At 42.6% G+C, this 24679-nt stretch overlaps 1 protein-coding gene across 2 annotated transcripts in view; it reads left to right on the plus strand.

Annotated features, from left to right (window-relative positions):
- The window catches only part of WDR7 (WD repeat domain 7), a 365672-nt gene extending 341964 nt beyond the window's left edge, over nucleotides 1–23708 (plus strand). For both annotated transcript variants that reach the window (XM_004745540.3, XM_004745542.3), the window contains 2 exons: nucleotides 15317–15421; nucleotides 21139–23708. In XM_004745540.3, the coding sequence (XP_004745597.2) occupies nucleotides 15317–15421; nucleotides 21139–21342 (309 nt within the window). In that variant the 3' untranslated portion in view covers nucleotides 21343–23708. The remainder of the gene's footprint in view (nucleotides 1–15316; nucleotides 15422–21138) is intronic.
- The last annotated feature ends 971 nt before the right edge of the window (nucleotides 23709–24679 follow it).

Consider the following 24679-nt stretch of genomic DNA (forward strand, 5'->3'; position numbering starts at 1 on the left):
TAATTGGAAGTTTGTGATATCTGGGATTTTTGGCAAATAATTTCAAAGTATGACGATATAAAATTGATTATTTCAACATGCAAAGAAAGAACATACCAGTTAAGTATAGCTTAATTGGGTATTTTATAGCTACCTCATCCTGAAAATATTTGGTCTACTAAAGCAGAAGACGTTGCAGGGGTGTATGTGTAAATGAACATGTGTGGTCAGTGCCTAATTATTCGTAACAGCAAGAGAAGGAAGAAGCCCTTAAACATTAATAAGTGAGACTTCTGGAAAACTTATTCTTTGAGTCTGAAAAAGGTCCTCAGTTGAAGAGAAGGCGGGTGGGACCTCCTGACACCAGAGGGTATATTTAACAAAAGCTGCTGTTATGATGACCATAACATTTTAAAACTGGAAAACAACTAAAAGCTTGTTTCTTCTCTGTTTGCTTATTTATAGACCTTCCTTTTTAAAGTGAATTTTGGGGGCACCTGAATGGCTCAGTTTATTGAGCGTCGGCCTTCGGCTCAGGTCTAGATCCTGGGGTTCTGGGATTGAGCCCCATATGGGCATCCCTGCTCAACAGGGTGTCTGCTTCTCTTTCTCCCTCTGACCCTCCGCCCTGCTTGCATGCTCTGTCTGTCTCTCTCTCTCTCTCTCAAAAGGAAAAAAAGATCTTTAAAAAGGTGAATTTTGATCATTTATAATTGGTACCGGTGAAAATCTAAGCTTCGATATCATAAAAATCTGTAATTATTACTAATGCCTAAATTACAATAGTACAACTGTCCTGAGCATTTATGTTGATTCTTGCTATTCTTGTTTAAGGGTGGTGTGTGTGTGCGTGTGTGTGTGTGTGTGCACTTGTTGGTGTCTTACCCTCCACAAATTTCAAAAACTATTTCTGTGTCATAAGGATCACCAGTATGTAGATACTGAAAAACTCCTTTTATTCCTCTGTGTCAGTTAACTTATCCCCAGATGGCTTTTTAAGGAGCTGTTAGTCACTGAAAATGGGCAGCGTGTGCTGCTGCTGTGTTTAGGACTAAAGACAGACCGTGTACTTGAGGCCCTGTATCTTATAATCAGACTTAAGGTAGCTTGCTTTATTACATTTATCCTTAAATCTGTTTTCCATTTAGATGTAAAATGATACCAAATCTACTCGTCTTTCACCCCAAATGTATGTTCTTTTCAATTAGATAATGATAGAAAACTCAATTCATCAAATAGCTCCAATACCCTTCAGCTGGGAAGAAACCACCATGAGTTGACCCTGTGTCATAGAGTTGGCATAATGCGAATAACAAGTATTACCTCAGCCTTCCATCAAGAAAAGAAATTATAGAGATAAACAACCTATTTTCAACCCTCAAATCTCTGTTCAGAATCATTATAGACTCGCCAAAGGGTGGTGTCTAGGCTTCTCTGCTTCTCTGTAGGAGACAGTACAGCCAATCAGGAAAACCTGGTCTCTCTTTAAAAATACTAGAGAGTTTGAAGAATACATTTACCATCTACTTTCCTTTTGGTCAATACTTTTAGTTTCTATGCTTTATGTCCCAAGTGAGAAAGAGCCAGGCTCCTAACTGTATGATTCTTTCCTCAAGAGGTGCTTCTTTAGGGGTGCCTGGGTGGCTCAGTGGGTTAAAGCCTCTGCCTTTGGCTCAGGTCATGATCCTGGGGTCCTGGGATCGAGCCCCGCATCGGGCTCTCTGCTCAGCAGCGAGCCTGCCTCCCCCCGCTCTCTCTCTGCCTGCCTCTCTGCCTACTTGTGATCTCTCTCTGTCAAATAAATAAATAAAATCTTAAAAAAAAAAAAAAGTGCTTCTTTAGGGTATTCGTAGGTAGATGTTGCTTCTTTGAGGCACCGGTGAGCTAACGTGACCCAGGGCCAGGGAGGGAGGCTGCTGATGAGAGAGGTGGAGTCATCATCTCTCTGTGATGGTGATGGGGACTCTGTGGCCCTGGGTTCCCAACACAGCCCATCCTCTTCTTCCCAGACAATGAAAAAAGATGGCAGCCTCTCATCTTTCAACCTCTGCTTGAAGGCATTTAAACTGCTGGAAACTGGGTCAAGGAAAGAGTTTCTCTTTGCCCACCACTGCTGAGAGGGCCATGGGATGTGTTGCTCCCCACAGGTGTAGGACTTCAGGGGTGGATGAGCTCCCTGGGAGAACTGGCCTTTTCTGCCAGGCAGTGCTGACTGTCATTCAGTGGAATGACATCCCCTCACAGGGATGGCAGGGGAGATCCCTCCAGGATGTGAGCAGAGCCTGGACCAATCCAGGGACCTTCCTCCAGACCCTCTGGATGTGGAAACCACCTGCGCTTGGGAGTCTAGGGATCTAGGAAACCCCCTGGTGTGGAGGGGGTCAGTGGGGAAGACACTTTCCCAGCAAGGCCCAGCTCCCCCACAGTCCCTGCTCTCAGGCTGCCTGCTCTGGCCACCTGGGCTACAGCTGGGCCACCACCAGACATCCCTCAAAACCTATGATTGGGCACAGGAAAGTCATTTAGAAATACCGATGTATCCTGTACCCCAGTGCCAGTTATATGTAAATCAGGAAACTGAAGGCGTGGCAGCTTCTCGCTTTTTAGTAGCTGGTCTGTGCGGCAGTGGACTCTGGGGCCAGACCGCCCGGATTCTGCTCAAAATAAATGACTCCACTTCTCTCTGCCTCGGTTTCCTCATCTGTAAGGGAGGGGATACTGTAGTGTTCTTATCTCATAGGGTTAATGTGTAAGGCTGAAGAAGCTTATATAAAAGTACAGAACATGTGCTGTGAAAGCTTCTCCTTATGCTTCCTGGACCCCCACAGTGCCAGGCACAGCCGTGCACGCGTATGTGCCTGTTAGTGTACAATTTTAGAACGTATTTGAAGGATGACAGAAGCTGCCTTGCGGTTGGCCTTCGATAAATCCAGTTTTCTTTGTTTTAAATTAATGTATGAAATAAGAATTGTTGTTTTTTTTTTTTTATCAGTGACCACAGCCACAAGCCAGAAACTGTGTTCTCTAGGCCCCCAAGTGATAGTTGTAAGCGTCAAGAATTGTTAAGTTGCAGAAGTAGACAGCAAGCAATAGAAGAGGCTCATTGGACAATAATTGAATAGGAGTACATTTTTAAATGAAAATAAAGAGCTAGAAGGCAAAATTAGTACAGATGACTTTTGGAAAGGGTAGGGGGAAAGGATTGAAAACAGGGACTGGCAGTCTGTGGTTTTGTCAGAGGAGGTCCCTGGAGGCAAAGAGGCACAGCCGAGGCCACCCGCGGGGCGCAGGTGTCCACAGCCCCTGTTCTAGCAATGATGGGGGGGGGGGTCTTTGCGTGTCAGCCACCTGCACACCAGCAACTTTCCTGAAGCCTTTCACAGGCATAGTTGCAGTGTTCTGGTAAAGAAAGCCCAGTGCGGGCCTTCCTTCCCTGTGCTCTGAGTAGCTCTGAAAACACCCAGTTGCCAGGACCAGCTCATTCAGTTTGAAATTCCACATTTTGAGATATGGTTAAATAAGGTGGCTTTAAGGTATCATCCAACTCTACAATGGCATGATTGGAAAAGTTTGGAGAGATTTTAAGCACAAATCACAGATGTGATTAAAGAGTTGGAAGCTAAAACTTAAAAGGAAATATCATAAACACTTTTTTTAATCCCCAAAATATAGAATAAGTAAAAAAAGGGGGGAGGGCAAGTTGCTTTAACAGTCCTCAACTCTGTAAAAGGTTATGGTGCTGATAGGTGACCGGCTGTTTCCCATCTCTGCAGAGACTAGAGCAAGAGGAAGTGGCCTCACACTGTAGCATTTTGGATTTAGATTTGATACAAGGAAAAATTTCCTCACAGCATACACTGTTCAACATAGAATAGGGTTCTCAGGGAAAGTTTTAGAATCTTCTCTAGAGATTTTTGAAAACAGAATAGATCTTCATGTCTCTGGCCGGCCTTAAGCAGCTGTGTTCACATATAGAAAAGAATGGGTGACCTCTTGGTGTTCTTGGCAATGTCATAGGGCCTTAGGAGTCCACACACTAAAAGGCTGCTAGAAAAGGCTTAGTTCATAGCAATAATTAAATTTTATTTGGGTCTTCTCATCAGACATAAGTGAGACTTTTATTTTTTAATGACATCATCTGCGTAAATTGTTTCCTTGAGCAGTGGAACCTTGATATTTAATAAAATTTTCACAAATTGGTTGCTTCGAAGAAAAGAAAGGGGGAGGTTTTTTCTGGAATGTAATTAATTCTTAACTTTTCAGCTCTTTTGAAATGGCTCTTTTTTGATGAGCCTTTGCCTTGCCTAACAAACAGAGCTGTCAGTCAGAGCGATGTCTTTGTCTTCTGTCTGCCTTGAGCAGTTACCTCCCTGCCAGTCAGCCATGAAATCAGGGGCCTCGCGTATTGGGATGTCAGAAAGGGCTGCCCATCAGACCCCCGCTCACTGTCCTTATCTGCCCTTTTCTGACTTTGGCACAGCCTGTAAGAGATGTCAAATCTGTGGTTGGTGCTTTAGGAGCCGAGGCGAGCATGTCCTCAACTTCCGTGGCTGGCGTTGCTTGTTATCCTGAAGAGGAACCAGCACTAGGAGAATGTCAGTATTTGTAGGTCTTTGGTTTTACTCTCCTTTTCCTCTCATGGCTCAGCCAACTTCTAGGCACTCCCTTCTCTGACTATGTGGCCCACCTCCAACCTGTTTCCTGTCTCTGTGTCCATACTTCCTTCAGGTTCTCCTTTAAACTCAGGACGTCTGCCACGCTGGTCCCTCGTGGAAGCATGTTTATCCTGTCTGCTGTCTGTCAGAACACTTTCTAGGGAGAATAGCTCGGCCAGCTACTTCACTGTGTTTTTAGAAATTTCAGAGACCACGTGCAGCCAATTGGGGATACACTTCCAGCTCAGCAGACCTTCTAAGCACCCCCAAATCGCAATTGCCTTATCTTTTTTTTAAAGACTTATTTTTTTTATTAACATACAAAGTATTATTTGTTTCAGGGGTACAGGTCTGTGATTCATCAGACGTAATTCACAGCACTCACCATCGCACCTACCCTCCCCAGTGTCCATCACCCGACCACCCCTCCATCCCACTCCACTCCACTCCAGCAGCCCTCAGTTTGTTTCCTGAGACTGAGTCTCTTACGATTTGTCTCCCTGTCTGGTTTCTTCTTGTTTCATTTTTTTCCCTCCTCCCCTGTGATCCTCCGTCTTGTTTCTCAAATTCTTCTTGCCAGTGAGATCGTATGATGATTTTCTTTCTCTGATTGATTTTGCTTAACATAATACCCTCTCGTTCCATCCACATCATTGCAAATGGAAAAATTTCTTTTTTTTTGATGGCTGCATAATATCTCATAATATCTCATATATATATATATATATATATATATACACTACATCTTCTTTATTCGTTCATCTGTTGATGGACATCTAGGCTCTTTCCATAGTTTGCCTATTATAGATGTTGCTGCTAAAACATGGGGGTGCATATGCCCCTTCAGATCACTACATTGGTATCTTTAGGGTAAAATCAGTAGTGCAATTACTGGGTGGTAGGGTAGCTCTCTTTTCAACTTTTTGAGGAACCTCCATACTGTTTTTCCAGAGTGGTTGCACCAGCCTGCCTTCCCACCAACAGTGTAGGAGGATTCCCCTTCCTCCACATCCTCGCCAACATCTCGCATTTCCTGACTTGTTCATTTTAGCCATTCTGACTGGTGTGAGGTATTTCCTTGAGGTTCTGGTTTGTATTTCCCTGGTGCCAAGTGATGTGGAGCACTTTTTTATGTGTCTGTTGGCCATTTGGATGTCTCATTTGCAAAAATGAGTGTTTGGGTCTTCTTCCATTTCTTGATTGGATTATTTGTTCTTTGGGTGTTGAGTTTGATAAATTCTTTATAGACTCTGGATACTAGCCCCTTATCTGATATGTCGCAAATATCTTCTCCCGTTCTGTCAGTTGTCTTTTGGTTCTGTTGACTGTTTCCTTTGCTGTGCAAAAGCTTTTGATCTTGATGAAGTCCCAATAGTTCATTTTTGCTCTTGCTTCCCTTGCCTTTGATGATGTTTCTAGGAAGAAGTTGCTACAGCTGAGGTCAAAGAGGTTGCTGCCTGTGTTCTCCTCAAGGATTTTGATGGATTCCTGTCTCACATTGAGGTCTTTCATCCACTTTGAGTCTGTTTTTGTGTGTGGTGTAAGGAAATGGTCCAGTTTTATTTTTCTGCATGTGGCGGTCCAATTTCCCAACACCATTTGTGGAAGAGACTGTCTTTTTACCACTGGACATTCTTTACTGCTTTGTCAAAGATTAGTTGACCATAGAGTTGAGGGTCCATTTCTGGGCTCTCTATTCTGTTCCATTGACCTATGTGCCTGCTTTTGTGCCAGTACCATACTGTCTTGATGGTTACAGCTTTGTAATAGAGCTTGAAGTCCAGAATTGCAATGCCACCAGCTTTGGTTTTCTTTTTCAACTTTCTTCTTCTTCTGGCTATTTGGGGTCTTTTCTGGTTCCATAAAATTTTAGGATTATTTGTTCCATTTACTTGAAAAAAATTGATGGCGGGTTTTGTTTTGTTTTGTTTTGTTGTTGTTGTTCTAAAGATTTTATTTATTTATTTGACAGAGAGAGAGATCACAAGTAGGCAGAGAGGCAGGCAGAGGTGGGGTGGGGAAGCAGGCTCCCTGCTGAGCAGAGAGCCTAATGCGGGGCTCGATCCCAGGACCTTGAGCTTGTGACCTGAGCTGAAGGCAGAGACTTAACCCACTGAGCCACCCAGGAACCCCAAGTTGATGGTGTTTTGATAGGGATTGCAGTAAATATGTAGATTGTTCTGGGTATCATAGACCTTTTCACAATATTTGTTCTTCCAGTCCATAAGCATGGAACATTTTTCCATTTCTTTGTGTCTCCCTCAATTTCTTTCATGAGTATTCTATATTTTTCTGAGTACAGATTCTTTGCCTCTTTGGTTAGATTTATTCCTAGATATCCTATGGTTTGGGATGCAGTTGTAAATGGGATCGACTCCTTAATTCCTCTTTCTTCTGTCTTGTTGTCAGTGTATAGAAATAATGCATCTGATTTCTGTGCATTGATTTTATATCCTGACAGTTTATTGAATTCCTGTATGAGTTTTAGCAATTTTGGGGTAGAGTCTTCTGGGTTTTCCACATAAAATGTCATATCATCTGCAGAGAGTGAGAGTTTGACCTGTTCTTTGCCGACTCAGATGACTTTAATTTCTTTTTGTTGTCTGATTGCTGAGACTAGGACTTCTAGTACTATGTTGAGTACCACTGGTGATAGTGGACATCCCTGCCATGTTCCTGACCTTAGAGGAAAAGCTCTCAGTTTTTCTCCATTGAGAATGATATTTGCTGTGGGTTTTTCATAGATAACTTTTATGATACTGAGGCATGTACCCTCTATCCCTGCACTGTGAAGAGTTTTGGTCTAGAAAGGATGCTGTACTTTGTCAAATGCTTTTTCTGCATCTGTTAAGAGTATCATATGATTCTCATTCTTTCTTTTATTAATGTATTGTATCACATTGATTGATTTGTGTATGTTGGACTAACCCTGCATCCCAGGAATAAATCTCACTTGGTCATGGTGAATAATCCTTTTAATGTACTGTTGGATCCTATTGGTGAGATTTTTTTGCATCTGTGTTCATCAGGGATATTGTTCTATAATCCTCCTTTTTGATGGGGTCTTTGGTTTTGGGATCCAATTCATAAAATGAATTTGGAAGTTTTCCTTCCATTTCTATTTTTTGGAACATTTTCAGGAGAACAGGTTTAATTCTTCTTTACATGTTTGATAGAATTCCCTTGGAAAGCCATCTAGCTCTGGGCTCTTGTTTGTTGGGAAATTTTTGATGAATGCTTCAATTTCCGTACTGGTTATGGGTCTGTTCAGGTTTTCTATTTCTTCCTGGTTCCGTTTTGGTAGTTATACATCTCTAGGAATGCATCCATTTCTTCCAGACTGTCTAATTTGATGGCATATAATTGCTCGTAATATGTTCTTTTTTAAGTTTGTATTTCTTTGGTGTTGGTTGTAATCTCTCCTCTGTCACTCATGATTTTATTAATTTGTGCCCTTTCTCTTTTCTTCTTGATAAGTCTGGCCAGGGTTTTATCAATCTTATTGAGAACCAGCTTTCAAGTTCTACTGTCTTTCAAAGAACCAGCTCCAAGTTCTACTGTTCTTTGGTTTCTATTTCATTGATTTCTACTCTGATCTTTATTATTTCTCTTCTCCTGCTGGGTTTAGGCTTTATTTGCTGTTCTTTCTCCAGCTCCTTTAGGTGTAGGGTTTAGGTTTTGTATTTGAGACTTTCTTGTTTCTTGAGAAAGGCTTGTATTGCTATATACTTTCCTCTTAGGACTGCCTTTGCTGCATCCCAAAGATTTTGGACAGTTGTGTTTTCATTTTCATTTGTTTCCGTGAATTTTTTAAAATTCTTCTTTAATTTCCTGGTTGACCCATTCATTCTTTAGTAGGATGCTCTTTAGCCTCCATGTATTTGGGTTCTTTCCAACTTTCCTCTTGTGATTGATTTCTAGCTTCAGAGCTTTGTGGTCTGAAAATATGCAAGGAATGATCCCAATCTTTTGGTACCATTTGAGACCTGATTTGTGACCCAGGTTTGGTGTTTGCAAATTCTTTTAGGTTTTGTTTGTCCTGGAAGCTTTTTATCTCTCCTTCAACTTTCAGTGACAACCTAGCTGGATATAATATTCTTGGCTGCATATTTTTCTCATTTAGTGCTCTGGATATATTATGCCAGTCCTTTCTGGCCTACCAGGTCTCTGTGAATAGGTCTGCTGCCAATCTAATGTTTCTACCATTGTAGATTACAGACCCCTTATCTCAAGATGCTTTCAAGATTTTCTCTTTGTCTCTGAGACTTTTAAGTTTTACTATTAGATGTCGGGGTGCTAACCTATTTTTACTGATTTTGAGGGGGATTCTCTATGCCTCATGGATTTTGATGTTTTCCTTGCCCAAGTTAGAGAAGTTCTCTGCTATAATTTGCTTCTGCCCCTCTCTCTCTTCTTCTGGGATCCCAGTCTCTGGTCCTGGAGGAGCCAAGAACTCAAGGCCCCACTCCTCAGTTCACCCTCAGAGGAAAGCAGTCAATCACTCTTGTCTCCCTGGTCTTCCGCTGCACTCCAAGCTCACCTGGCCTGTGACCGAGCAGTTCTGTCTCTTGCACACAACCCCGTTTGGAGTCTCCAAACTCAGCAGATTCCCGCAGCATGCTCCTGCACCGCTCCTTCTTGGGGAGGAAGGGGAGTCTCCCCAGATCTGCAGCTTATTTGGTCCCTCCTGGAAGAGCAGTGGCCCAACTGGGCCTCAGATCACAGTTTATGGCAACCCTGAGTTGAGAGCCCATTCTTTGGCTCCATCTCTGCCACCAACCAGCTCCAATACCTGGAAGCTCTGCCACAGTCAAGCACCTCCTGTCTTTCTCTGACCCCATGGATCCTGAGACCACAAAGTCCCCACAAGGGTTCCACCCTCTCACTTAGCCTCTGGAACGACATCCTTCAGTGGAGCAGACTAAAAGTTCTGATTTCATCCTCCACTGCTCTATCACTGCTGGGAGCCAGCTGACGGAGGCTCCCTCCCCCTGCAATCTATCTTCCCATATATCACCTCAGATTCACTTCACACACCCTGTCTTCCAGAAAGCGGTCACTTCTCTGTTTGTAGAATTGCTGCTATTCTTTTATTCTATCTCCTGTTGAGTTTGTAGGTGTTCAGAATGGTTTGATGACTATCCGGCTGAATTCCTGGGACCAGACAAAATTTAGGTCTGTACTCCTCTGCCATCTTGCTCCTCCTCCTTCAATTGCCTATCTTAATCCTAAAGTAGCCATACTACCCCTGGAAAAAGCCTACAACCAATGTAGCCTTCTTCTCTCTCAGCCCCTACAGACCTCAGGTGAGGCTCTGATGGTCCGGTCGAAATTCTTTTATTTACTAGGTCATTTTAGTACATGTCATATAAATTATGTGGTCTGTACTTTATAAACCTTCTTCTTGTGATGGTGCTCATGATAACAAAGCCTTACCTACTTTAGGAAACCTTTTCTTCGCAATTTATGTCAAAAGTAGGAAAGTATTTTGTTTGGGTTTTTTTCCTCCCCTTTAAAAAAGTGGTGAGACCTGCAAATAAATATAAAATGTTCTCTTTGATGTTGTTCAGTCTCTAAAGCAGGTTTAATGGAGTTCTACATTTTGGATTTGGTTCTCAGACGTGTCCTTTGGAAGCTGAATGTCAAGAACTCCAGGAAGAGACCGATCATGTAAAGAGAAGTTTTAAAGAAAGTATCCTAGCTAGTCACAGCTCCTGTTGGCTCTGACTGTATCATTTTTGAAATCCATGCCTCTCCTTCTCTGTATAGGAGGGGTAAAATTATGTTTCTTTGCAGAGCACATGGAAAGTGCCTATTAAAATTGCTTGGCAAGTTCGAGCATTGCTCATTATTAATCCTGCCTCCCAGTTCCTTTTCTTTGGTAAGAAACATGGGAGGGGGTGTTTAACAGTTCAGCACTCTGTCTCCTGCTAGGGGTAATTGTGTGATTTCTTTTGTTGTTCGTAGCACTTCTTGAATTAGATTAATTTCTTTATATTCCATTTCTGTCTTTTCAAGACAGCAATTACTTTGACAAAAAATATAACAAGGAAGGATGCTCATCTGCATTTAAATATAGACCACACCTCCTTTTATTTTGGAACCTGTTGTTCTGGGAAATATTCTTTAGCGTTCAGCATTTAAGATGCCAGCCATGGGGTTTGCCCCATCCAGAGCACTTAACAAGTTCGCTGAGATCCCCGCACAGCTGCATCTCTAATGCTGGAAGTGAGGTTAAAGTCAGTTCAGGTGGTGCCTGCACAGATCTGAGAAGTGCAGAAATTCAGAACAAAGAGAGTGGCCGCATTTCCATGACATTGCATTCTGAAGCAGCTCTTAGACTGAGATTGTGCTGAACTCACCAGATATGGCAAACTGAGCTACCGTGAGTGGTCCTTGCTTCCTCACAAGACAACAGGTCTGTAAACAGACAGACACTGCAGTCTGTGTTTCGGAGTTTTCTCTAGGCCACGGTAAGATACACTGTGCAGCACCTAGCAGTATCTTAACCATGTACGTGTGCATGTGGTGTGTATACACTTAAGTGTAGTGCCCCTTTGCCCAAAACAGACTTTAAAGAAATGCAGTCCAGTGTCTGATGGGATGTCAACAACAACAAATGGAAGGAGGACAATGATTGTGAAATGAGGACGTACTGACACTGTACACCCAGGGGGAGCACACCTGTCCTGGCGGTAACGCAAACACATGTTAAGGTTATTTAATTATTGTGACATGATACAAGAAAGCAGCAACATTTAGGAGCAAAGGTAAAGATGTTACTGGCAGAAAAGTCCAAGCTGACATTTAATTCACAGGGTCTTCTGTGAGAGACACTGGATAATGTAAGGAAGGGTATCCTCAGCTGACACAAAAGTAATTGTGAAGCAAATGTTTTAAATACCCACCCCCTGTGAAAGATGAAACATATTATGAAAATAGTTCATGAAGCCTTCTCTGAAGGAGCCACCATGTCTGGTTTTTCTGCCTTTGCAACAGGACTGACTTAGCTGCACAGGGAGGTACATTCATGTGACTGTTGGGTTGGAACATCCTTTGGACCTCTTGGTTGATGGCCAACTCACCATTGGGTTCTTATTGTCAGAAGCACGTCCTGGTTGCTGATGAAGGACAAGTGCTAATCTGAAGACGGGCAGGTTTGACATTCTGTTTTGAGATCTAGGGGCCCAAACTCCAGAAGGAGGATCATCCACTTCTACACAAGGCTAGGCTTTGGGGGGCTCGCAAGAAGGGCTCACTTTTCTCAGAGGAGCTTTTAGTCTACTCACACTTTATGTGCACACTAGGACCCCAGTACATGAAGAAGCTATTTTTGTTTTTTTTTTTTTTTTAGTATAGTTGATACACAATGTTACATTAGTTTCAAGTGTGCAACATAGTGATTCTACAAATTTATACCTTATGCTGTGCTCACCACTGGTAAGCTACCACTTCTCAGCGTACAACACTTACAGTTTCATTGACTGTGCTTCTTTTGCTGTACCTTTTATTCCCATGACATAATCATTCCATAACTGGAAGCCTCAAAGTCCCACTCCCTTTCGCACATTTTGGCCCCCCTTCTGGCAACCATCAGTTTATTCTCTGTTTATAGGTCTCACTCTGCTTTTTGTTCATTTTTTTTTTTTTGGGATTCCATATATAAGCAAAATCATATGGTATTTCTTTTTTTCAGTCTAACTTAATTCACTTAGAATAGTGCCCTCTAGGTCTGTCCATGTTGTCACAAAGGGTATGTTCTTATCTTTATGGCTGCGTAATATTAGTGTGTGTGCGTGTGTGCATGTGCGTGTACACCACATCTTCCTTATCTATTCATTTATTGATGGACTTAGGTTGATTCTATATCTTGGCTATTGTGAATAATGCTATAGTATACGTAGGGGGAAATATATCTTTTTGAGTTAGTATTTTCATTTTTTTTGTTAAGTGCTCAGTGGTGGAATTATTGGATCATATGATATTTCTATTCTTAATTTTTTGAGGAGCCTCCATTCTGTTTTCCATAGTGGCTATACCGTTTTGCATTCCCACCAACACTTTTTCTTTCTTGCAGAAGAAAATATTTTAAATCATGTATTCTTAATGGAAGGGTTGCATTAAATGCCAGGAGACCAGGCAGGAAATAAGGGACCCAGGCAGCCTGTGTTAGCTGCACAGCCCCTCTTGGGGGGGAGGGTGGAACTGAGGACACGGAGGACAAGTGTCCAGGCCAAAGGAGCCATCTCACCTCATCCCTGCCTATTGTGGCCACTTGCAAACAAAGACCCAGGATTGCCAGAGCTTCTGGTCTTTCAGGAGAGCTAGAAATCTTGATTTTCCATATCTGATGAATTAGAATGTGGACCCAGAAAACATTTTTTAAACATCTTTCAGGCCGAACCACACACATCTACAATCTGCTTTTAGCTTAAGAGTCTTCATTTTGCAACTTCTGTTTTAAAGCAAGGACTTACTAATCAACTGTCTTACCATAACATAGCTTTAAATTGGCCCCATAAGCTTTCACATTTTTAGCAGAACTGAATCTTGATTTTAAAAAAAACAATTAAAGATGCTTTCCAGTGAGCTCATTAAATTGACCTAGTAAGTGGAAACTGTCAGTTTTTCCCTTTACGCTCATCCACAATAATTTTCATTTTAGTGTAGATGGCAGAATAATTATTCAGCATGCTCACCCCGTTGCTTAATTTAGCACATTACTGGCCTAGCACCATGGATAGTTCCTGTATCTGTTTAATGAAATGAAATCTGTTTTTAGACAATCTCATATGCTCGCTGATACTGGTCCTGGGATACATGATTAGGGCATCTCTTTTTCATTAAATTGTATACTCAGGTAATCAAGTTTTGTGATTGTTTACATTTGTCTGATAATTTTTGCCAGTTTTATTGAGATACAGTTGACATGTAATATACGTGTTTAAAAGGTGTACAGGTGATGGTTTGGTAAACTTACATATTGAAAAATGATTACTACCACAGCATTAGCTAACATTTCCATCTTGTCACATAATTACATTTCTTTTTTGTTGTTGCTGAGAACATTTTAAGGTCTACTCTCCTAAACAACTTTCAAATCTATAGGTCTGGTCATCTTTATGTGAGGGGGACTAATACAAACATAAATATTACTTATTGGATTCTTATCATGTGCCATCACTGTGCAGAGTGCTACATCCCTAGTAATTCATTTAATCTTCGCAGGGCTCTTTGAGGTGGGTATTATCAATACTATCATCATCATCATCATTCCCACTTTCTAGACGCGGGAACTCAGGTTTAGCAACTTAACGTCATTTTCCCTGGGTCCTTCAGCAAGCAGTAGAGCCTGAACGCAAGCCAGGCCGCTGACTCAGAGCAGCGTTCTCTGCCAGCCCAAAGCCCAGTGTGTTACCAGTAGAACATGTTTTCTCTGAGTGTGGAAAACAGGCATTATTTTGGATCCCACAGTGCCCTGAAAGTCTAATAACAGGAAAGAACAAAATCCAAAGAACAACTGAGGAACAGGCTGTATCCCCATCCCTCTCTCTTCCCTCCTACCTCATTTTAATCACTCATTATGAAGTAGGAGACTGTTCTTACTGATGTTTATGGTATGTGTGGGGCTGAATCACCTAATGAGCCTGATGTTCCCGCCGGGACTCAGGGTTCACAATTGTTCATCAAAAAATAGCAGATGGAAATAAACCTTCCTGGTTTTGTCTTCGTTTGAGAGAACATATTTCTCCATTCCTTTCAGACAAAGGGAGGAGACTAACCCACAGCTTGGAAGTAGAGTGAATATTGGTTAACGTGGTAGAGGTATGACCTTTAGTAGTTGACTGAAAGGACTTTAATACAATATTATGCTAATTTTCTTAGTATGCCAGTATTTATGATAATTTAATATCATGAAACTTGAGTGTAATTTTTTATTAGTAAAGACCTTGTATCATAGACCTAGTCTAAAATACAATTCCCTTTTTTCAATTCATGGTTAAATCAATAATAGCTATTTGGCAGAGGCTCAAAATTATCCCTGTTAACCTGTTTTTAATAGTATTTGATTTATATATGTCCTCAAACCCCCACCAGGTACGTGTGCGTATGTTTACTAATTGCAGCCATATGCATTTAAATACAGTGTTATTGGTGGGAAATGAAGCATAAAACATGAAAAATGTATAATTATTAAGGGTTGAAATTGTAGTTTTTAACTCCTTCCAGAACAGGGCTCTTAGGATACAGCTTTGGTTGGTTTTCATTGCAGATGAGTGAGGTTCCTACACTGATTTGGTCATCACTTGTTTCCCTTCCTAATTAATTGTAAAATTCTTCCTCTAATGGACACATGAATTAATACATTAGTTCACCCATTAATACACGCTTTTCCTTTGGATTCATCCTGTTCTCCCAACTCGGATACAGGCCGGTTCTTCAGAACAAAATTAAATAAAGCCCTTGGGTGTATCAGCGAGAGAAATTTGGTTGCTTTCCCTATTTTTCTAATCTGATTTTATAAATCAAGAACATAACGGTATCTGATCTCCATGACATAACTCGTTCAACACTGAATGTGTTTGCACATGTGTGTGCGTTTGCACATGTATGTGCATTTGCACATGTATGTGCAGTAGTTCTGTGGACTGCAGACCGCTAATGAGTGCATTTTATTTTAGACAATCCATGGACACAAGGGACCAATCACGGCCGTGGCCTTTGCTCCTGATGGACGATATCTTGCCACCTACTCAAATACGGACAGCCACATTTCTTTCTGGCAGGTAAGGGTAGATGCCACAGGATCTTGAAGCGTATCACATGATTTGCTTTCGCCAAGAGAGGCTTCCTGTTAGGTCTGCCCACCAGCCCTTCCTCTTGCCCTCCCCTACTCTCCCAGCAAGCATCACGAGTTTACTGCTGACTGATTCTGTGCCACATGCTAGCATGCAGGGTGCGCTGAGAATACAGTTAGCCATCTGGAGAGAGTGGGCTCCGCTCTCACAGAGCTTGAGGTCTGAGGGAGACACATGGAAATAGACTAGCAATTAGAACACAGAGGGGAGCCTGAGAATAAGGTTGTGGGACTCATTCTCAAGGAAGTGACATCTGAACGGAGACAGGATAAGACTGAAGAAGGGCCAGATGGTAAAGGTGGGGCAGATCTAGGGAAAGGGAGCAGCCTTCCAGGAGTAAGCAAGGGCACGGCGTGCCTGAGGGCCTGGCCAGAACGGCGCGGGCCAGGGAGGCACTGTGCCAGGATATGGACAACTCCAGAGGGGCGGGGGCACGGGGGAAAGGCAGCAGGGGGTTATCTCCATATCCTGCTTACGGAATGCCATTTCTGTTTGCATTCTGAATTCCCCACATACGGCTCTTCATTCCTCAACTATCAAAACATTTTTAAAGACCTGAGGATCGTTGAGTGGCAGTTCATGAGGATGCCTGTGTTTAATTCCGATTAAAACGCATGTTAACTTTGAGCACCTAATTTTTACAGTAGAACTTGTTTCATCCTCAGTGATTAATCTCTATCCCATTTTTCTAATTATCTTCCTCCTGAGAGTTATAAAAAAAAATTAAATATTATCAACTCCCTCCCTCATGAAAAGCCAATTTAAAATTTGGTTGTTACCTTTACTTTCCTGGGATGCAAGTATGTTCTATGAGACTCGGTTTATTGCCTTGAAAGCTCAAAAAAAAAAAAAAAAAAAAAAAGAAAGTTTAAATAAGATTTCAGCACAACTTGATGATGGTTTTAAAAAAATCAATACCTAATAAAATGTAAAACAGATACAATAAATTGCTTAATTAACAACATGCTATTAAAGCTAAAGCATGACAACTTCCAAATCCGTCACAGACTTTTCCTGCTCTTCATCTAATTTAGTTTTCCAGTTTATTTTCTCGTTATCTTTTCTCCCAGAATATATCTCCAGCATCTTAATTGGCTCATATTAAACTCTTTTCCTTAGAGAGCTCCCCGGTCCCCATTTCTCTCAGGGGCCACCGCGGGGCCTGTGGTTTGTGCTGCTACCGTCCCCCTGCCAGCCCGTTGGGTCCATGCACTGGACCCTTGCAACAATGCTTCTTTAAAGGGTTTCCCCGCCAACTGTCTTTCTATACTGTGGTCTCTCTAAACCACCTGTACTTGGATAGAAATTTTCTGCTATTCCCCACTGTCTTGGAATCCAAGAGGACTGCATAGAAAGTTCCACGTTCATTCCGCATTTATTCAAAGACGCTGAAGCGCTGGGTGCCGGCCCCTGCTTTCGGGATACGGAGTCAGCAAGCCACAGGTCCCTGCTTTCAAGGAGCTTGGGTTGATCCGCAGTTTCTTCTGTGGAATAAACAAGAACAGATCTTTTTGGTTTTGTCCAACTTGACTTTCTCAGAAAGAAAAAAATTCATTTTATAAAGGAGTACCTCCTAACTTAGCCAGCTTTGAAACTGTTTCCAGCATCTTCCTGATTTTCTGTATGGTAAACGTTTTTCTCCTTATCTAGGTGTTCAGCATTCTGTTTGGATATGTTCGTCCCTTCCTTGAATTTTTTTCCTGTTTTTATCGAAATTCCTCCCTTGTGCATTGAGGGAATTAGGGTTAGCATCCCCTCTCAGCTTAGAGCTCGAGATCATTCATTAGATAGATGGTAGCTTTTCGAGATACTTCTCTTCCAGTTCTACTCTTCAGGCTCAGGCTGCTGCCCCTGGCTTTTGCCAAGCACACTTGAACCTGCGCATCTGTGAGCGTGGTCATGCCCGCAACAGTGGAGCCACAGCACGCTTCCTTCCTTGGTACACATGCTGCTCCGCTCCTGGGGGCCCCCTCCTGCTGTCCGCACGTGTAGGTGGGGGTGGGCAGTGCATGGAGCCTGGGGGCAGCTCAGGCAACACCCAAGTCTTAGCCTCCAAACCCAATGGCAGGATGTAAAATGCAGCCCATTTCTTAAATTGTACCCTTTTGGGTCTTGAAATTTCAGCAGAAGGCTCTGAAACATTTCTGCTTTATCAAGAAAATACATTAAACCCTCTTCCGGAGGTGGGGGTTGATTTGGATTAAAGAGAGTCTAGAAAGCATTGTTGGATCTCCTGCTGCTCTCCCAAAATGGGCTTTGCTGATTTATTTAGATACATATTGTTTAGTTCTAATGATGTATGATAATACTTTTATATTATTCCAGTAAATGTACTGCAATATATTTTGAAAACTTAATGAAGTCTTATTAATACAAGACCTTACAAAAGCTATGAGCTATTAAAATCTTTGCTGAGAAATGAGTGTTAATGAGAAATATTGGTTAGATAATTACTCAAGTGAGACTTAGTAAAAGGTTTGTGTGCAGCATTACTTACACTGAGAATTGCATTAAAACACTTCCTGTTTTGATGAATTACGTACGTGTTTCTATGTGTTCGGGAAAAAATCTTCACAGAACTGGTTTTGTAGGGAAAAACCAAAGTTGCCCTCTAGTTATTTACAAACTCAGCTCTGGAATGATGTCATCAGGCAGTCTTCCAAACCCTTTGATCCTCTGACAACAGATTCCTTTAAGTGGAATATTTCACATCAGGGCCTCCACTGGTATTTGAACAAGGGGAGTTGAGTAACAAAACCAAGTATACCCATGACGCCCCTCCCCCGCAATTTCACCACTACTCTCCAAGGAGTGAGTGTCTTCTCTCAGAAATGCCAGAAGTAAATTGGATGGATATTGGTTTCCCATATGGTTATGTATTTCATTGTAAAATAGAATCCTGTTCAGCCCTTGAAAAAGGATTCTGTAAATCTATGGCCAGTAACCTGAAAAGATGGTTCTCAACATTTTGTTGAGTAAAAGAGGCAGATTATGAGATTGCCTTCTGATATGAGCCTGTTTTACATAAAAATCCTGAAACCTACCTTTCCTTGTATGTACACATACTTGGAGGTCTAGGAAAGAAGTTTACCACAGTGTTAGTGATTGTCTTTGGGAAGTAATATTTCAGGGAACTTTTGCTTTCTATTTTATACATCTCTTTATTAGTCACATGTTCCACAATGAGTATTTATTATCTTTGTAATCAAGAAAAAACCTTAAGGTTACCAAGTACTCTAATTCCAGGTAGTTTTTATTCATTCGAGGCTCAGATTCTGACAGTCACTGGTCAAGAAAACATTAATACCAAATATCAGCATGGTTCATTGTTGTAATGAGCTTTTTGGAAAAACGAATACTCACTGTTACTACTACAGATCATCTCCACTCTGAGGAGGTCATAGGGAAAGCATGGTCTGAGGAGCAACACATTCTCGTTGACCTCAGAGTCTCCATCATTCCAGCCGCACACCTGTAACAGTGCCGTACCACACAGAACTTCACATCGCCCCCTTCTGAGGTGGGAAGGCTGTGTGACCCTTCTGAAGACGTTTGCAATCAAATGATTTATCAGTCATTCATGGGCTGGCTCAGCTTTTAAGGAGAGCCCAGATGGAATGGTGGACTTGTTGTTAAAGTTTTTCCATCTGTGGCATTCCAATAAGGTACCCTCTCCCTGTCGCCCCTTGGCCCTCAACACATTTCTGGTATATGGCTAAATTCTGCAGGAAAGAACTAAAAATAAGGAAGTGGCTGAGCACATTGGATACCCTTAGCATTTGGAGCCACCAGCAGAACTCAAGCTTCATACATATTTTCATAGAAAATCCATATAGAATGAAAAATAGTTTGTAGTTATTTATCAACTGAGAAATGAGGGTTTTGTGTGTTTTGTGTGTGTGTGTGTGTGTGTGTGTGTGTGTGTTTATTAAACACAGTGTGCCTGTTGATGCCAGTTAATTTCAACCACCAATTTTCTGGATCATTTGGATCTGTTCTGTTAGAGGACTAAATTATTATGTACTGTTACTTTTTGTGCAAGTAAGGACTATCAAATCGAGCTCACCACCATTATTTATATTTAAACTATTTGGGAACCTTCAGAACGCAACAAGACATTGATTTTTTTCTTTTAATGAGTTTTTGCAAAGGGGGGGGGGAGAAAGCAAGGAAAGAAGTTTCTGGAGGATGACAGAAAGATACTTTCAAGTTTTAAATGCTAACTTTAACAGAAAGAGTTAAAGATAACCATACATTTGGTTTTAAAATGTGACCTCGTACACTAGTGATTTTTTTTCACCTCTGTGTTGTGTTCGGCACTATTATTAATGCAGGAAAATCAGTAACATTAGTCATCTTAAAAGGGTTATTACTCAAGATGATTTAAATTGTGAAAATGTCAGTGGAGCCTGCACGCGTCCTGCTAGAGATGCCATGATTTACGCCCTCTGACACCATCGTGCTGCTGAGAAGGGCCAGAGAAAAGAATGGCTTGTATTTTGCACTGATCCAAATGCAGAGCATGAGATCAGCAGTAACACATCGTACATGTCCTAGGATTTGCCAGGGTTTCATGTGTCACCCATTCGTATACATTGAATCATAATCTGCATGCCTTACACAAAACCCTAGAACCGTATGCATTTAGATGGGGGTTATACTGGCTAGAAGAATTGGAAATGAAAAGTAGTGCCAAGAAATATACTATTTTTGAAACCCCTTTTCTGATTTTCAGTATATTTTCTATGGGATTTTCAATGGCCCCCCCAAAAAAACATATATTGAGAACATGTTAACTGATATTTGGAATCTACAGGATTCTTCAGAGCCTGTTGCTCAGGTAACGGTTCACTGAGACGAACTGCCTTTCAGTATTTAGCACTTGGACGGAACGCATAGTTGTTCACAAGCCATAATTTCCATGTTATTTTTCACTGCTGTGAACAGATTAAGAAAACTTAAGATTCAAACCAAATCCCAAAAAGCAGAAATCAACCGATAAAAAGGTATTGCCAGTAAAGTTGGAGTGTTCTGCCTTCGGCGTGGCAGCAAAAGGCAAGCCACAGACCCGGTGCTGAGGGGCAGTTGACTCTAGGTTTCCCCTCAGATTGAACTAGAGCTTTCCAGAGCCTGAATTCTGTGAAGAAGGCAGGTGAGGAGGGAAGGTGTGGGTACAGGCACGTGGGAGAGAGGGTCACCACGGCTTGCGCTTGGATTCGGGGACAGAGCCCACTTTGGTTTGTTTCACGGAGCCACCTGGGAGTCCGCCAAGGTGCGTGGGCGGCCTGGGCCTTCGGGGGTGCGGGGAGCCCTGGTGGGAAGGAACCGAAAGGGCTGCCCTGGGAAGCGCTCGCAATCGCCAGAGGTTGTCTGACCGAGCTGTTTTGTTAACACCTATAATTTAGCCCCCTTCTTAAAGATTGATGGCCTCTCCCGCTGTCGGCTTCTGCCCACGAAGTCCGATTCCCCTGGATTTATGCATTTACTGTAAGAGCCCAGCGCAGTTTCAGACACACTGAGAGGCGCCCCGTTGCGGCTGAGAACAGACTCCCAGATGAATGCGAATCAGCACCGTGGCTGAGAGGGTGACCGGGAGAGGGTTCCGTCAGTGACCCGTGTGCTTTCGTGTCCCTGTGTCCCTCCAGATGAACACCTCGCTGCTGGGGAGCATCGGCATGCTGAACTCGGCCCCCCAGCTGCGCTGCATTAAGACCTACCAGGTGCCGCCCGTGCAGCCGGCCTCGCCCGGCTCCCACAACGCCCTCAGGCTGGCCCGCCTCATCTGGACTTCCAACCGCAATGTCATCCTCATGGCGCACGACGGGAAGGAGCACCGCTTCATGGTCTAACGCGGGTGCTGGCCGCCCTGGCCGCCTCTGAGTTCCGTCCTTTCTCCCAGCCGAGAGTCCTCTGTCCTTCCTCAGTGCCTGCCCGCACCATGCCGCTTGGGGGCGCGGCCGGGGCCGGGTCACTCCTGCATGGCCCTCGGGGGCAGGTGCCAGCTCGCGTCCCCCGTGATTCAGAGGCATGTGCACGCCGCCCTGCAGGGTGTGGCCCTTCTGCCGACACTAGGTCGCTTTTCCCAGGCAGGGACAGGGGTGGAGGTGGGGTGTCTGCGGTCCCTAGGAGCCCTCCCATCACGGGGCGCACCAGAAGCCTCCAGCTCAGTAAACACTGTGATCGCGATCCCAGCCCAGATCAGCATTTGCTCGGAGCTCAACCCCACCTCCGAGCTGCCGCTTGAACCTGGTGGTTTTGCCATTGGGTTGTGAGGTAATGGGGCAGTCCTAATTAGCGAAGTCATTTTCCTTTGGATCTCCTAAAATATATTCTTGTTTACCAAAAACATTCCATGTTTACATGGCCGGTTTTCCCCCCATGACGGCTAGGAAAGGACTCCCTCCAGTTTCTAGGGTTTAGCCACTACTTCTTTATTAACACCTAACAGATCAGAGATTAATGAGAACATACACCCAAAAAAATCTTTTCTCAATACAGAAAATAGTTTCCCAGACACCTAGCCTTCTAAAATGCTCATATCCTGCTTAATATTCTATTTAGTAGTTTAAAATAAAAAATCATCACTGTTTATGATCTAGTTAATATAATTATCCAGTCACTGTAACTAATCTCTTAAGTGGACTTTTATAATAAAGAACGGAGTTTGGAAGCATAGCATATACTAAATAAGACTCTTGTGTCTGTTGCTACAGGTCCTTTTAAGAGAGCCCTCACCCCTTCTCTCCAGAAACCTTGCAGGGGTGTCCATCACATTTCGAAGGAAGCTTTAACTAGGTCGCTTTCTATATGTCAAATTATGCTGGTTCTTGCCCATAGTAATGGGGAAAAAAATCCATAAAATTTGTATTTGTATTTGTATGAATTGCTCTTAACAAATCTTGATGTGTACATAGTTAGGGCTTTGGTCATTTCTTTATTTGGCTAGTTGTTGATTGGTTGGCTATGCACAGTGGTTTATTAAATGCAAAAACGGAAAATAATTTGTTAAATTCAGAGAAGATAGGAAGTTTACAGAGGAACCAAAGTGATAATGGGAGCATTTAATTGGAAAAGCATAGATTGTCACAGTTTATGTAATATTAAAAAAAAAAAATCACAGTCTAGGAACAAATCCACGTGTCATTTTATTTTATTGAAACAGATTTTTAAGGAACATGTTAAGAACTTAAGACCACTAGGATGTCTCTTATCTATTGATCTGAAGTATGTTATTTGCATTGATGACAAACCTGTACTGTTTCTTGGTTTTAGATTTTGGGTGTTCTTTTAAAAGTGAATTTATGCCGCATGCATGTACATTGTATTTATAAAGATTTCATGTGTAGTTTCCAAGGAAGAAACAAAGAACTATCCAGTGTAGATGTATTTGTTTGGTGCACATGCCATTGTGTTTAATATAGGTAGAAAAACCTGAGGTAAACAAAAGGCGCGCTTGGTTTTTCCAGTGGGCTCCCGAGTTTTCTCGATACCCAGCACATGTTTAACTTTATTAACTTAAATAGGGATTAATTTATTCTAGACTACCAAGTTGTTTTGGAATGATGAAGCAAAAGTACACCTTAGAGACTTGTTTAAAACAGAGACGTGAGACAGTAGGCAGGCCACCACAGACACACAAGGGAGCACACCACGGGGGTCCGGAACAAAGCCGTGGGGGCCCAGGGGGCAAAACATTGGGGCAGTGGGCGGAGGCCAGCCTGTCCCACATTCTGTCTGCACAGACAACCCAGATCACTGGCCAGTAGAATAGTACTGCTCTGTAAGTCAGGTGGATGATATCTGGTGGTTGGGCTAACTGCTAAATGGGTATTTGCATTCTTGGTAACACAGATCTCCCCTTGGCTGTTTTGCTAACTACAGCCCCAGACTTCATCATCACAGCTTAGATGTCTCAGCACTGAGGCAAACTTCGTATTGTCATCCCAGTGTATGCTTTTAGTGTCTTATTGATTTTGTTGGCACCGTATCCGGACCTACCCTTGTAAATGTAGAGACATATGCAGCTTCATTGGTAATTTACAAGCAAAAGATGATATGACGTGACACCTGTATGAAAATGTAATGATTGAACTCACTGTGTACAGCGAATGAATTAAAATGTCTGCCTCTCAAGACATTTCCACTGAATAGATTCTATATGTGCTGAATGTCCCTGTGTACATATGTGTGTTAAATAAAACTGAATTGTACTGAAGATTGTTTTTCTCATTAAAAAACATTGTTCACTCTTCTTAAACATTCTCAGTTGAAATCCATATGCTTTCTCCCCCTTCACCGACCCCCTCCCGCCTCCTCTGGTACCAAGTTAAGCCTCTATTTCTGTGTAATTATTCATTTCCCTGGGGAGCTCGCTTCAGTAAAGGCAAACTTGTCGCAAAGGACGGCAGAGCAGGAAGACGGTTGTGAAGTGTGAGGGAAACAACGGCCTCCCGGAAACTCAACAGCACCCTCTGTGGTTTGGGCAAGGGAATTGCACGCATGTTGCTCTCCACCTTGTGTTGCTCCCAAAGAGACTTCCTCGTACCCAGTTCTGTCTCGTCAGATTTCGTGACATGGGTTGGCCGCCCCAGAGTCAGGGGGGCTGGACGAAGATCATTAAACTCATTTAAGACCCAGTTTGGAGTTGAATTTGAATCCCTGAGGTAATGGGTGCAATTCGTTTTCAGGAATAGTGAAGACTAACAGAATAGGTCATCGTTGCTCATGGAGGATTATTTGTTAAGTTGTGAACGTCTGTCTTTAATTTTCCCATAAGACTATAGAACAGCTTCAGTTGAGCCCATTGTCCTGTAACTGTCCTTTTATTCCCCATCTCCGGCCCTATTCAGATGCCCGGTGTCCATCCCGCGAACTGCTTTCACGTCTCCTGGTGACTCCAGTGTGTCCTTATAGGGAGAATCGGGGCAGTACCGGTCCTATATGATGGGTGATCACATAAACTGATCAAATGTGGAAAGGGCATGACATTAATAGGAAGGTAAAGCCAAGCAGTGCTGGGTGAACTTTCACCTTTCACCCCTTCAGCTGACTGACAGAGCTGAGTGCTGAAGAAAATCAATACTTTGGAGCCAGGAGGGAAATATTTCCAACCTCTAACTAGAGAATGTATTTTGACAAGGCCAAGATAATCCAAGCTGCACGGGAGAAAGAGAAAAGAAGACTCAT

Source organism: Mustela putorius, unplaced genomic scaffold (assembly GCF_011764305.1).
Source record: "Mustela putorius furo isolate JIRA1106 unplaced genomic scaffold, ASM1176430v1.1 tig00003858_pilon_pilon_pilon, whole genome shotgun sequence".
NCBI lineage: Eukaryota > Metazoa > Chordata > Mammalia > Carnivora > Mustelidae > Mustela > Mustela putorius.